This window comes from Rhinichthys klamathensis, unplaced genomic scaffold (genome assembly GCF_029890125.1).
Source record: "Rhinichthys klamathensis goyatoka isolate OS25496 unplaced genomic scaffold, OSU_Roscu_1.1 h1tg000137l_1, whole genome shotgun sequence".
NCBI lineage: Eukaryota > Metazoa > Chordata > Actinopteri > Cypriniformes > Leuciscidae > Rhinichthys > Rhinichthys klamathensis.
The window spans coordinates 961,433-976,474 of NW_026606672.1; the positions used below are offsets into that span (position 1 = coordinate 961,433).

General features: G+C 39.1%; 2 protein-coding genes and 1 pseudogene across 4 annotated transcripts in view; 1 reads left to right on the plus strand and 2 right to left on the minus strand.

The window, feature by feature from the left end:
* The window catches only part of nsmfb (NMDA receptor synaptonuclear signaling and neuronal migration factor b), a 29,592-nt gene extending 21,544 nt beyond the window's left edge, over positions 1–8,048 (minus strand). For all 3 annotated transcript variants that reach the window (XM_056257402.1, XM_056257403.1, XM_056257399.1), the window contains exon 1: positions 7,639–8,048. In XM_056257402.1, coding sequence (XP_056113377.1) covers positions 7,639–7,672 — 34 coding nt within the window. In that variant the 5' untranslated portion in view covers positions 7,673–8,048. The remainder of the gene's footprint in view (positions 1–7,638) is intronic.
* A 1,109-nt stretch (positions 8,049–9,157) lies between these two features.
* LOC130089854 (serine/threonine-protein kinase pim-1-like) lies at positions 9,158–12,516 on the plus strand (annotated as a pseudogene).
* Positions 12,517–13,839: 1,323 nt separating this feature from the next.
* LOC130089794 (leukotriene B4 receptor 1-like) lies at positions 13,840–14,815 on the minus strand. Its single transcript, XM_056257329.1, has one exon. It carries the CDS (start codon positions 14,760–14,762, stop codon positions 13,887–13,889), a length of 876 nt encoding a protein of 291 aa, XP_056113304.1. The 5' UTR covers positions 14,763–14,815; the 3' UTR covers positions 13,840–13,886.
* Between the last annotated feature and the right edge of the window lie 227 nt (positions 14,816–15,042).

Here is a 15,042-nt window from a genome sequence, read left to right on the forward strand (position 1 = left end):
TTTCCACAACGCAAAGCATAAGACTACAGGTGTAACTCAGTCTATTTCCCACATTCCTATCTCACAAGTGAAAATAGGAAACATTAGCAGATGACACAAATTATGCCTCCAATTTAAACTAGGCCACCACACTGCAGATGCTTTAAGAAAAAATGCTGAAAAACTCCATATACCATAATTTCTCTAGGCAATGAGGTGTAAAGCAGTGAATGAAATCGAGATGCATACACTACAGGTTCCAGTATGAGGCCACTCAGCTGCTGTGGTACAAGAACATGGCTCCTAATTTGAATTGCTGTATGAAGGGAGGGAGCAATAGCACAGAACTCAGGAAGCATAGTCAGGAACAGAGGTCGCGTTAGATCTTTCTCATTTCTCAGGGTTGAAAAAATATGAAAAAGTCATATTCTAATATTAACCGTCATTTTAATTTTACATTTAATGATAATAAGACTTTTAATAGCTCTTGTTTTCGTTCACATTTAATCATGAACTTACAGGATGAGCGTATGGGCTATATTATGCATATAATTATTTAAGAAGAGAACAGATGAAGAGTGTCACTTATGTTTAGCACCACACGATAAATGTTTGTTTTCCCCCCACAGTGACAGTGGAGGCAACTAAAACAAGACCTTTGTGCCTGAACAGGCAAATATGAACAATGCAATATATTACATAATATAATTCAGATTATAATATGAACAAAATGTAAAAAATGAAGTGAACTAAACTCAATCAACATATTTGAGTATTTGCCTGAACTCAAATCTTCCTCACTGCTAAAAAAATTAGTCAATGACAGAAAATATTTGGTTAAAGCGACCTCAGGTAGGAACGATGAGTTTGTTATAAAGAAGGAAAAGGGAAACATCTTTATGAGTAGAACCCTGTGTTCTCAGCAATAAAAGACAGGATTCAAAGAACTCTGTCTCGTACATTGTCAAACCTTTCTCTCATTTAACCAGCAGGATGACCTTTATGCGATGTTTTCATTGTATGTGTGTGTGTGTGTGTGTGTGGTTATGCCACTGAAAATGGCTTCCACAATGCTGACAATTGAAAACAAAAAAAATGGATGCATTTGCACTCCCGATGGCCCTTACAATCAGCATAGATGATTTATACAAATCATTAATACATTCGAAGAGCTGCCAGATTCCATTATAAAATTCATCACTCCGCCTCTTAAGCATTGGAAAGGTTTAGACAGTATTCCCCCCTCCTGTGTGGCCCTGCGAGAACACTACTAATGCAGCCTAAACGCTTGCATATGCTGGGGGAGTACACCAACTAGCAAGCACAACTGAAAAATAGCACCCAACCCGTTTCACTCACCTTGTTTTTAATTTAGTTCCCAACTAATGATGCCTTCCCACACACATGTTTCTCCTGCACAAGCTCAATAAATATGTAGATTCTAACATGCATAAATAGACTCTTTGAATCCCACCTCCATCCCTGCACTTTGAGAAATGTACATGCTACACAAATGCACACAGATGAACGCTGTGAACTGACAAGCACCTCCACAGGCATAATCAGCACGCTATGGGCAAATTGTGCAGTGTCTGCCTCTCTCTAGAGATGCTGGGAAATGTTGTTGGAGTAGCTATGCTTTACTGCAACGACAGTTTGAATAATTAAATACTAGCCAGCATGTGCATCTCTCTCTCTCCTCACACAACAAACTGTTCTAACAGATGGGAAGAGAGAGTGCAATTGTCCAATCCCTTTCTCATCATTCTTCTCACTGTCTCACACAGTGCCTGGAGTAGGTACAAGCTAAATGTTTTAAAGTGTGATGGGCCAATCAAAAAACATTGAAGGGCAGAGGTGGACTAGAACTAAAAGAGAGGAGCGGACCTATGCCGACACATCGAAATCCACAGCGTTTGTGTTATGATTGTACTGACATGGTTAACTTGAAATGTAAGGATGGTCCTAAAATAACACATTTAGCCTCTAGTCGGTGAGGAGAGGTGTGTGTGCAGGCAGATAGCAGGAGAAATGGGATGGGACGTCTGACGGCAGACAAGGAAGTACAGTGCAGAAGGCTGTTCGGAAAAAAAGTTCCCCGCTAGGACACAAATCATTTTCAATAAGACTGGAAGGCAGAACTCAGAGCGGGAGCAATCCCGTAAAACTGCTGTGAATGTGCGATAGATAAGTGGAGTGGGTGTCTGAGGGCAGTACGCCAGGATCCGAAGCTTAAACGGGCTGGCCTAGTGGACATTTTTCTCCCTGCAAATCTTTGTATATTTACCGCTTATAAAAATTTTGTTTTGACTACCAATGTCATGAGAAATCAGGTCTTGCCTCAACATCAGGTCTCCATCAACTATTAGTTAATAGTTTTACCAAGTCCAGTAGTACACACAAGACTGCAATGTTATTACCACTTTCAAGGCCCAGAAAGGGAGTAAAGACAAAAGTTTAACACTTATATAATTACGCATTTGTACTTTGTACATAATCTTGAATGTAGTGTATAAGCTAAGCTATCAGACTAATCGTGTATCTTTATGCTATGCAAGTGCGCAAGCTTACTAAAAGTAAACAGACATTAATTGTTGTCATTATAACATAGTTCAAATTACATATATCATAACACATCATTATAATCAGGTGATAGGAGTACCCATTAAGAGTTCGTTGAGCCAATGGGACAGCTTGTGGTCCTAACAGAGATCTGGGCTGCGTTCAGCCCAGACAAAACGTTGCACAACCTTTTTTATACAGAAACGGTGATGCGTTGAACACACTGTTCTGATGACGCAAGAGTTGCAACTATGGCAGCTGAGAAGGCCATTCTTTGTGAAGAATTTTCGGAGCCTGATGAAGTCGGTATAAATATGTGTTTAATACTACAAAATATGCCCGATGTTACAGTTACTGCACTTGCCGGCCAGAACACAAGAGAACATCCCAATCGAGTGAAGGGATTTGTGGAAACTGAAATGGCAGCACACATCTTACCTAATTCAGACTAAAACACATCTATTTAGCCTCACATACTGACTTTATTTGTAGTTCATACTGTTTTAATACCCTGTATTTTCTTTCTCATCTTTAGGAAAAGCACTTAATTACCATTGTTTATTTCTATACCAAATGTCATACACTTGCAATGAAGCTAAAAATATAAACAACTACATCATTATGTTGATATCCTATATTTATTTTTTACAATAAAACTTACGACAAACATGTATTCTAATATCCTCAGTTGTTGCGTATACCGAGCTGCATCGAACACATTTGTAAATTACTTTCCTTGAACCCATTGTGCGAGTTCACTTTAATACCGCGTGCTTTATATACATGTTGCTGCTGATTGGACTGCAGTTCTGACACACCCACCAAACAAGAGAAAACGCATCTCAAACCCCGTTGCACACCGGTGCACGCCGTTTCCAGGAAACATGACGTTCAACAAGGAAACCGTAGCAAAACGTTGCGCACCATTTTGAACTTGAACGTGCCCCTGATTTCTCTTGACACCGACCCACAAGTCAACTGGTGCACTGGAAAAAGTCGATTCCTGTAAGAGGGTTGGAGAGGACACACTGAGAACACATGCCTGTAATAGACAAGGACGGATTATGGTCCAGCTACGTTGGGCAATAGTCGATATGGAATTAGTCTAAATAACAAGAAATTGCATTGCAAAAATGAGAAATAAAACTGCGGTTGTGAGAATAAACATGCGGTCATGTGCAATACACCGCAAAATCGATGCCAAATTATCGATGCAATAAGGTGTTCAAAATGAACTCAAGGTTCTTAATTTATTTTAATATATATACACATTCAACTGGCACATATTCAGAAGTTCATTTATGTGAATTTTCCATTGGCAGTGACTTGTTTCCAGTCAGTGTCAGGCCACCATGGGCCTCTTGGCTGGAGGTCTCTGACTCTGACAGTCAAAGGCCCCCAGCACTGGCCCCATTGGCTTGTATTATAATCTATCCTGTTAAAGATTCAAGGAGTGAGGCAGGGAAAGTGATACCTCACCCCACACATTCATTGCTGAACCGCTAAACCTCAAAACTGCCAGCTTGTCCACTCTGTGATTAATTTGTGCCTCTTTGAAATCCAATTGTTCTACATTAATACCTTCTGCCTAAGAGCGAGGCACAAGCAATTACCTTATTAGTGTGAGGATAGTTTACTGTTCTTTTTTAGTTCAAAAATCTCCGATTCAAAACAACAAAAGCTACTCAGTTGGAGAGAATTAAATTATGAATAATAAATATTGAGAAGCAGTAAGAGAGGCCCAAATCACTCACAAACTTATTTCTCCTCTCTCTTTCGCACACAGTCTAGCCTTCGTCTCATGCCAGTTTGTCTTGAGGGTGTAGTAGTGTTTTCATCTGGGAGCATCTCTCATGTTTTAAGCCAAGTGACAGTAAAGGGGGAAGGGGAGGAAGCAATGAGGCAACGCAGAGAGAAGCGTTTTAACCAGCAGATGCTTTAACCAGGACTGCTAGACGAAAGCCCCGTGGCGCTCCAGAAGAAGAGGCGGATGACTAGTGATTCAGATGAACAACATGAAGATACAAGCAGATGTAAAAACAATAACTGCCCAATGTGGACACAAATACACACTGACATTTAGATTGAATGCATGAGGCTATAAGTGCATGAAGGCAGCATGGGTAAAGGAGAGTTGAGATAGCACATCCTGGAGCTGTTTTCATGAGTCTGTTCACGCACAGAATGAGTGTTTTTGCCCTGGGTGACTATGACTTCAGCAGACCGCTTTGGTGAGCTACACTAATTTAGCAAAAAGCAAGTACAGTTTGTTCTTGAGTGCCTCAGACGCATTAACCAGAACACCCATGTGTGACATGACCCCTTTCTCTCACATTTTTTTCTAGTCCTCCTCCTTGTTTGCTTATAATGAACCTACAAATCTTGTGTTCTCTTTGCCCATTTAATTTCTTAGTGTACCGTTCATATCCTCATCTCACACTGTCCTCACTGCCAGCTAAGAGTTTTTGTCATTGACAGCTACAATTTATATAAGCTTGCAGTGTGAACTAAACACTGAGTCATATTCGTCTCTGGAAATGCTAAACATCTGCCATTGGCATGCAGCATTTAAAATCTCTTCATTAGAAATTCATTAACACTTAATGAGCAGGTCTCTAAATTAGTCGCATAGCAAACATTGAGGTTCCAAATGGCAATCGACCAAAATGTCCCAGCTGATCCATTCCAATTTTTCGAGACCTTTCAGAACTCTATCTGCAGTACAAAAAGGCCATTTATTGGAACTAAGCTGCAAAACGGGGTCATTCTGAAAGCTTTGGTGCGCAACTTGACATGTGCAGTCAGTAAAATAGGAGGAGAATGGAGGATTTTATTACTCTTATCAACAAAAAGAGGAAGATATTGCGCATTATTCTAGATTGTACAACTAACAAGCGAAGCGAGATTCAAAAAAATCTCAACGTTAGTAAAGAATGACTGAAGTTTCTTTAAGCCCTAATTCTAGAAGTCTGACCTTCACAGATTGTGCTGCACATTTCATTGTTTTTGGTGAAAATGCATTTGGTGGCATTTTTTCTAGAGACAGATATCGAAATCTCGTTCAATTGTAGCCTATATCGTGAATGTACTGTTGAATGACAATAAAGTCTGTCTAAGTCTAAGTCTAAGTCTATCGAATGGCCGAGACGGGACCCAATATTGGGATTTTAGACCCAACAGAAAATCCCCAGCCGCAAACAAACCTGAGTTTTAACTCATTTCACAAATCCATAGATTTAAAAAAGAGGCTCAGAAGAAATGGCACAAACACTAAATTATAAGATAATGCTATAAAACATTGACTAACTTTATAGGAGGGAATAAAAAATAAGAAAAGACAGGAAAACAACTTGTGTCCCAGCCTAACCCCAAGCATCGTCACACACATATAAACATATGAGTTTTCATATAATCTGGGCCTCCCTCCAGTTCGACTACAGGTGGTCTCAAGCTCTAATTAGACATTTACGTGTCAGCCTGTGAGACTATGGGGAGGCTAATAGATTTATTCACTGCATAACTCTAATTGGCATTGGGCTGTCATTTCAGCGTGGTTCTTTTTTTCTCTGTCACTGGAGGTGGGAGATATTTTAAAGAGCTGGAAAAATGTGTGATTCCTAAAGTCACAAGTCATCTATCTCTCACAAGAAATACAGTGGCCAAGTAGCCATCAAGCTCCCCTAAGGCCTGCGTAGTGCAGTTCAGAATATCCAAACATTATGTAAATGCCTCTTACACATCCATAAACCATCTGAGAAAACTAAAACAACTAGGTTGCAGCAGCAGCAGCAGAAAGAGGGAGGACACTCACTGAAAATGATCACGATTTCCTCCCGTCCAGAATATATGTTTCTCTGTTCAAGGCATACAGTACATACAGACGTGCTGTTTGGCTGAGATATTAAAATTCTGAAACTGTCAAGCATCACCCTGCTAAACAGATGAATTAAAGGTGGATGATGAATACAGCAAATAATACAGAGGTAATGAGTCTCAAGGGTCGGTCAGAAGTTTGGTGACAGCTGATTGGGGAAAACAGCAGTGACATCATGGTGAATATGGTTGTTAATGGCAATTTGAGTGGGTAAAATTAATAAGTGACTAACTGATAAATTTACTTTTAAAGGTGCACAGAGATGGAAGCCGTTCAAAGGTGCAAAATTATGTTGGTTGAGTCCAATCACTACACAAAACTATATAAATTATATAAATTAATATTCTAGACAAGTAACAAGCAAAAGAGACAAACAGGTCAATTTAGAACAAACAGTCGGTCTCAGTATGGTAAGCCTAATCACACCTGACTTCATGACGTCTGTGAAAATCAGCAGCTGAGTTAGAGAGTGACGAAGTGACTGACGTAGGACTATCTCTGTCATGGTGGAACATCAGCCTTATATTTGCGCTGTTAAGCAAACAAAAACCAAAATGACAATGGAAATAAAACCGTATTGAAATATTGAAAATATCATAAATAAAAAACAAATAATAATAATAATAATACAATCTTAAATAAAAAAATATATAATATAAAAATATGATTGTTTGTTTAGAGCATATCACCAGGCAACTGTAAACTGCTGAATCCTGAAAAAAGCTTTACAATAATAATATTTTTAGCCTCATCACCACCCGATATCAACGTTACAACAACAATAATCCTCATCTTCATCCTCAAACAACAGCAAAAACAACAATGATAATACTTATAAATGATAACAATAAATGACAGTCACACTGATGTCATCAGCTCAACAGTAAATAACTAAATTTCCGATATTTTCTAATTAAAAAAAGCCCTGAAAAGTAATTTAAGTCAAACTTATATTAGGCTATATTTTGATCCAAAGTTACTAGCACGCCAGTGATGTAGCTATAGGCTACAAAGTGTCTTCAACACGATAACAGCACCAGCAGCTGTCACTGACATATTTCTGACCGAATTTATCTGTGTTTTACAGTCGTCAAAAACAAGGAAACAAGTGTTACGATATGAGGTGTGATGAGATGTGTTATAGTTTTGAGAAGCAGCACATGATCCACCTCCTCCATGAGACGCGTTGCTCGCGCGCCTGTGATGCTGTAGTAGAGACTCACCTAACTTTTGCTGCAACAGAAGAAATCGCATCATTCCTTAAATTCTTCTTCTTGGACACGGCAGTTCCCATGCTGTAGTGAAACGACCAATGTGTAAAAACAGCTCATTCCACTCGTCACATCTGCAATGGAGGAAAGTAATGCACATTGGAAACAAATCATCCGCAGAGTGGATATGGACGCCTCCTCTCTTCTCCTTGATTCAAACTGCTGCTCAGGGTCTCTGTCAGACGTTCCGTTTGTTCCTCATGTTTAGGAACGCGACGTCCAGCTGAATTTCACAACGTGAAGTTTATGGTGTCTTGTTAGCGGAGTTTGAGTTAGTAGCCTACACAGCAATGTGGAGGGTGAGCTGCCAGTACGCTAGAATGTGCTCGTGCGCGCCACTTACTTACAAACATTCTCTCTCTCTCTCTGATCCAGATACAACGCGTGACGGAAACTAGTGCCATATAAGGGAGAAAGTGGCTCAGCTTGTCCTTTGGCGACAGATTAAAAGTGGACCTTTTTTGTCTCCAAAAGTAATTGAAAATTTCCACCAGCAGCCTATTTTGCCTACATGATGACCCCAATAGCGAGGCGTGTTGTCACACAGGAAGCCATTATGCGCTTTTTAGAAGAATTTAAACAGCCAGCAGATTGCTATTGTAAATAATAAAATGTGTAAAATTAAAATAACATTTAAAACACATGCACAACAACAACTAGAAGAACTCTACTTACAGAACATAATTTTTTAGACTTCTGTCTGAATGTAGGCAACACTAATTATATAAAACAATACTGTTAGTACACCATATTTATACAATTGAACTAGATTTGCAATTGAATTACATTTATTTCCATTCTAAGGGATGAAAACTGATATAAAAGATTAGGCTTAAAAGATTCCTTATCCTGTATCCTGTATTATTTCTTTTGTTGTTTGATTAACATTAAGGAGTCGGACACAGACAACAGTGAGTATAAGGCTGCTGTCACTTTAAGACCTTCCAATTGTTTATCTTCACTTAAGACATAACTGGTTGTGTTTATGTCAATATACTGGCCAAGACGGTTCTTTTTCACAGTTTATTGTGCTATAAAAAAAGCTATAAAAAACATAAATCTGTTACCACGCTGTTTTTCATTCGCTTTAACGTGTCAAACTCTTAAACAGTCATTCTTTGCGCAGCAATATTTACAGACTGCGATATAGGCTACACGACACAACAAATTATATAATTTTAAATAGGCTGATAATATATTTCAATACTACCATTCAAAATTACCTATTATTAAATGGCTGGAAAGTCTCTTGCTCAATTTGTAGGTTAAAGTTTCAGAGTATCTGATATCAGAGACAATGGTTTTATCATGGGACAACTAAGTTCAAGCCCGAACAAAGCGTTTGAAGAGTGTGCACAAACCCTGTGTGTACTACTCAAATACACCACCAACACGGCGGAGAACCATCCTCATTGGGTTGATGAGACGCCTGTTGGTACTAGTGAGGTTTATGTAGGGAGAGAGGAGAAAAATGGGAAGAAAAGGTTCTGGAAGTTGCCCGCTCTCCAGCTGCAAAACATGTCTGGTTCAGGCTGAGAAAGACTACCAGAATAAAGTGGGATTATACTGTAAACTTTCCAATGGTAAAATCACGTGAACATTTCATGATAGTACAATACTGATTAATGGCTGATTGATGACTGAGAAATCATGTCAAAAGTGTCCCTAAATGAGAAGCAACTCTAATTTGAGATTGCCATTTTTATTTATATTATTTATTTAATTTAATATATAGCTCCCCTCCGACTTCTGAAGTGCTCCCTGCTGCTGAGGAACAGCTAGAGCAGGACGTCCTGGACGAGAGTAAAAAATAATAAATCAATGAGCTTTAGAAAAAGTTATTATATCATTTTATTTCACACTAACACTTGTTTATCTTAGACCACATTTGCAGCCGTTATAAAGTTGGCCACAAGCTGGGTGAAGGAGGATTTGGCTCTGTGATGCAGGGAATAGATGCGAGGATGGACTTGAGGTTTGTTAGTTTTTTGCTTACAAAACTTTGCATATCAGTTCATGACTGGCATAATATGATCTCTGTGCACATGCTAATTTGTTAATTCTTTGTTTTGTTGTTCAGGTGGTTGTGACATTTTCAGTGAGGACGCCAGATATGCCATATATCAAAGTGGTGAGTAGCCTGAGCTGTCTATATGCAAATTGTTTGATTTATGGTCTAAGTCCTTATTTGAGAAACCACCTCCATCTAACTCCATTTTTTCTTTTCTTTTAGCCTGGTTATGCCAAACGCTTCCCCTTGGAGATCGGCCTGACAGTGATGGCCAATAAGGGCCTCAGATAATTCAAATGCTGGACTGGCAGGACGACATAGACCACTGCATCATGATCATGGAGTGGCCCTTGCCTTGCATTGACATGTTTAGTTTTGTGGAGCTCCGTGGAGGAAGAGGGGACAGCACAATATGCGGTGTCTTCCTTCGGGACATCAAACTGGAGAACCTGCTGGTGAACCAGGGCACCATGGAGGTTAAATTGATTGACTTCGGGTGTGGTGCGCTCATGAAGAAATCAGTCTTCAAAGTCTTCAGTGGTATGTGTTATGGACCACTTTGTTAATTCGCTCACAGAAACTCATCCTATATAGTCAACGTTCTGTGGAAATGTATTAAACATCAGTCAACATCTCTTTCCTCCAGGCACAGAAGGTTACTCTCCACCAGAGGTAGAATACAACAGCAAGTACCACTCAAATCTGACGACAGTGTGGTAACTAGGGATCGTCCTGTTCGTAATGGTGTGCGGAGGTTATCCCACAGCCGACGACCTGTTCATGATCTATGCCAACATCTGGACCAGTCCTAGTCTGTCACAAGGTGAGATCTTCATAAGTAAACAAAGAAGGACAATTTGAATTCTAAATCATACAAAAAAGACCAATAGTTTCAAAGAGATCAGGTTTAAAGTATAAGCTAACAATCAGACATCTCTCTTGACTTTTTGCGCTTGTCTGCACCCTCAACCACAGAAGAGACTCGTTCTTGAGAAGATGCATCTTCATGACTGGTTTAAGGTACTGAGTCTAAGATTAGCTAAATGCTTTTTCTTTTCCCCATTTTGTTGTTTTTGTTTTAGTTTGATCATCAGTCATATAATTATAAACTTGTTGCTACGTCAAATTTCCTCTAAATGCATTCATTTAGACAAATGACACTGATTTACGTTTTATTTCAGGTGATGGAGTAAGACATGGAAAACATCAGCAAACAACTCCTGTCATGGCCACCCTGTTGTTCTGTCTTCAGTCAGCTTTGTCTCTGGCGGGCTGAAATAAGGGCTGTTTACATCATTCCACATGGGCCATAGTGTCTTGTGGGGCCGGCAAATCCTGGTAGCATCTGGAGCCTTGACTTGAAGCAGCAATATTTGAGTCTGGCAGCATTGCTTGTTTTGGGATCTGTAAATAATAGTTATTTGTATATCATATATACATATATATATATATATATATATATATATATATATATATATATATATATATATATAATACGAACATTTTAGGACATTTTGTAAGGAAATTTGTAAGAAAATATATAAGAAAATTGTTAGAAAATGTATAATACATTTATATTTCTATTGCACTGTTAGAGTTTCATAGTATATATTGTCCTATAGACACCCTTGAGACTCCTGCAAAAGTAATTTCTATTTCTTCTTAACCCACTACGACCCCTCCCTGTCATAAACTCGGGCCAAAAATCTACTTTCATCAGCGGTCTCTCACAGTTCAAAATTAATACAAGTAATGAAGAGATACAAGTTATTTAAAAACTACATATCAGACACCATTAATGTGTTCACCTTGAGATCAACACCCCAAAATTTGGCATGTTTTTCATGCCAGACTGTCCTGTTGTTCATGTGTACCAAGTTTTGTGAAGTCTGGACATTACATTCACAACAAAATAGGCCAATTACCAGTAGTAATTATGGGCCACACCCAAAAATATATTGGCCTACATCTCCACAACCATTAAATGAAAACAAAATTGTAACTTCTTTAATACTAAACTTTTGCGTGCCTACATTTAAGAGCGTCATAGTACAAGGAATTGGTCTTGGTGACAGAAGCTTCCACAGTAAAGACAGAATGACAGGACAAGACACAGATAATAAAAATAAAATAAGTGAATAAAAATATTAAAAAAATACACAATATACAAAATAGACATCAATGAACAGATAGGCCTATGTTATAAACAAATACATGAAAATGTAAATAAGAGGTGTGGTGTGCGCGTGCTGAATGAATATAAGTAGAATGCAACATGGCATCATGACTTTGCGTAAACATACACGCCACTTTCAAGTCAAGTGGCGTGTTATCTATACGCATTTTGAGCTATCCGCGTGTATGTCCACGCCGAAACGAACCGTCATCTTTTGCGTACATGTACACGCCGTTAAATGTCCGAGCGAAACGAAGCAAAATGTAGATCTCTGGGGAGCGATATTTTTTTCCTAGGATGGTAGGGGGAAGACTCATAAATGGTATTAACCCCAGTGACGGGTAGGTTTAGGGACGGGGTTGGGGTAGGTCATATGTAACGTTAAGTCAACGGCGTTGATTAACACGCTGAAAAGCGATTATGCGTGTTGATAGCACGCCAAAAATGGAAATACGAATTGGCGTGTCATACATAGCCTACGCCATTTCATGAGATCGTTTGTGTTGCACATGTTTATTGTGGGCATTTAACTGTTCATGAGGTAGATAGCCCGAGGAAAGAAACTTCTCGTGTGCCTGGCTGTTCTGGTGCTCTAGCACCGACCGGACAGCAACAGTTCAAAGAGAAAGTGGCCCGGATGTGAGGGGTCCAGAGGGATTTACCAGCCCTTTTACTCACTCTGGATGAGTACAGTGCTTGTAGAATGGAGAGGGATGTACCAATGATTCTCTCAGCAATCCGGACCATCCGCTGTAGTCTTCTGAGGTCTGATTTTGGTATGAGCTGAACCAGACTGTTATAGAAGTGTAGAGGACAGACTTAATGACTGCAGAGTAGAACTGCATCAGCAGCTCCTGTGGCATGTTTTATTATTCATATATCACAACTGTAAAAAAAGTGTGTCTTTATACAGATTTTATAATATATTATCTTGATAAAAGACTAATAAAATTGTCTCTTCATTTTAAATGGACATCAATATATATATATTAAGTCATGTCAACTTGAAAATAATGTTTTATTGGGGTCTATAAAAGTTAAATAAACATTTATTGATCTAGCATTTAACAGATTTACGTAGGCCTATAGCAACTGTGTTTTAAGAAAAACATTGCATTGTGTTGTATTTTATGGTTAAAGGAAATGTCTGTAAACTTGGCGGATAATGTCTTTGCAGAAAAATAGCATTACCTTTTCTGTTTACAGTGGAGCAGAGGTACAATGCTGAAAAGAGTAATAGAACAATATAATTTGAGAAAAAGTGAAAATTTTATTTTATTTTTGATAAAAGTGTTTGAAAACCAGCATACACAACCACCCCTGTGTGTGCGTGCGTGCGCGCGCGCGCGTGTGTGTGTGTGTGTGATTACTGATTACATTTTATTAAATTATTAAATATTCATTTAAAAACATGGGGAAAGTTGAGGTCCCACAGATAAAGACAAATCACAGAGGAGACAAGGGAAAATCACAAACTACTAGGAGACTGTTGTACAACCACAAAGTACAGAGGCTTTCATTTAGTCATTAATAAAAAAAAAACAGTTTCAAATAATAAATTATCTGAAGGAAAAAAGTTTTTGTTGGCATCCTTCATCCTCTTTGTCGAGGAGTTGAAGTTCCTTAAATGTGTGTTCCTTGTTCAACTGAAGTTATTTCTCTTTAAAAGCGGTTGTCAGTATAGAGCAAGTGTCAGCCTCAACATTAGAACATTTCTTCTAATTTTTTGAGGGCAGATGAAAAGATTACTAAAACCTTTACATTCAAAGACAAAGCCAAGACAAATAGCAGAAGATATTCTTGGTTGTTTTCCACAGTCCTGTTACAGAAATACTTTATTTCTTGTTAATTGTTATATTTTTGTAAACTATTCAGGTTACAAGTTCTTGAAGCATATACGGTAAATTATATAACAAAAAAATGTATAAGCAAACACGAATATTAGACACAGAGAATAACATCAAAATGTACTTAAGTAACACATGAATAAAGATTTCCTGCTTACTTTCAGTTTCATTCTGATATTGTTGTGGCTGGTCTGAATACTGACTTGGATCGCAGTGCTCGAGCAGAAAAGGCGTAAAGAAAGGGGTTCACGCAACTGTTGATAAAGAAAAGAGCCCCGGTAACATTGTTGCTGGCTTCTGATTTCCATGACACCATTAAAACCATGTTGTTGATCATACAGGGGGTGCTGAATATGAAGAAGACCACTACGATTCTGACAGCCAGTTTCGTCAGCCTGTGGCTGCTGAAGGAAGCTGACTGACTTATTCGTTGGTGAAGTCGAAGGTAGAAGCACAACAGGCTGAAGAGAGGCACAAAATACATGACTAGAGTCTCGACAAGTAAGACAGCTATTTTTTCTTGAGGATTCCTATAATCCTGAGAACAGTGTAGACGCCCGTCCTTCTTCCGCTCAACACTTCGGTAATAAAGGGCGTAAGAAGCCAAAGCTCCACTCGATATCCATATCCCAAAAATCAGCCCCTTTTGACCCTTCCCTCCAAGCTTCGCCCATCGCTGAGTGTACAGCACTTGCAGGTACCTTTGCACACTCAACAAGGTGACGGAAAGCACACTACTATAGAGGCTCCAGTACACTACATAGGAAAATAACAGACATAGACCTCTGCCAAAAACCCAGCCGTTCAGAAGGGCATAGATCCACACAGGCAGAAAAATCAGACTCAGTAGATCCGAGACAGCCAGACTCAGCATCAGATTTGGGGTGAAGCTTCCCTCTAAATGTTGGGTGAGCATGACCATCACCGCTAGATTACCTGGTACACCCAGCGCAAAGCACAATCCCAGAACAGTGCTGGACGTTAACACATCCACTGAGGTATGGGCAAACAGAGAGCCATTCGAAATGTTCTGGTACTGCATGTTCACCTGCCAATTGCTGATGTGAATGTAAAGTCTGATGCAGACTCAGAAAGAGAAATCGCCCGGGGAGCGATTGGGTGTTAGGTGCCTTGCTCAAGGGGACCTCAGTCATTTCCTGCAAATCTGCAAGTTCCTTTTTAAACTGTCAGTCCATATAAGGTTGTGCATGAATGTGGTGTTTGTTGTGGTGTATTAGCATTTCTGTCTTCCTTCAACATCTGTTAATGTTAATGCATAGTGATGTGTGTTTATAAGCTGATTTGCCACATCTCTTAAATAT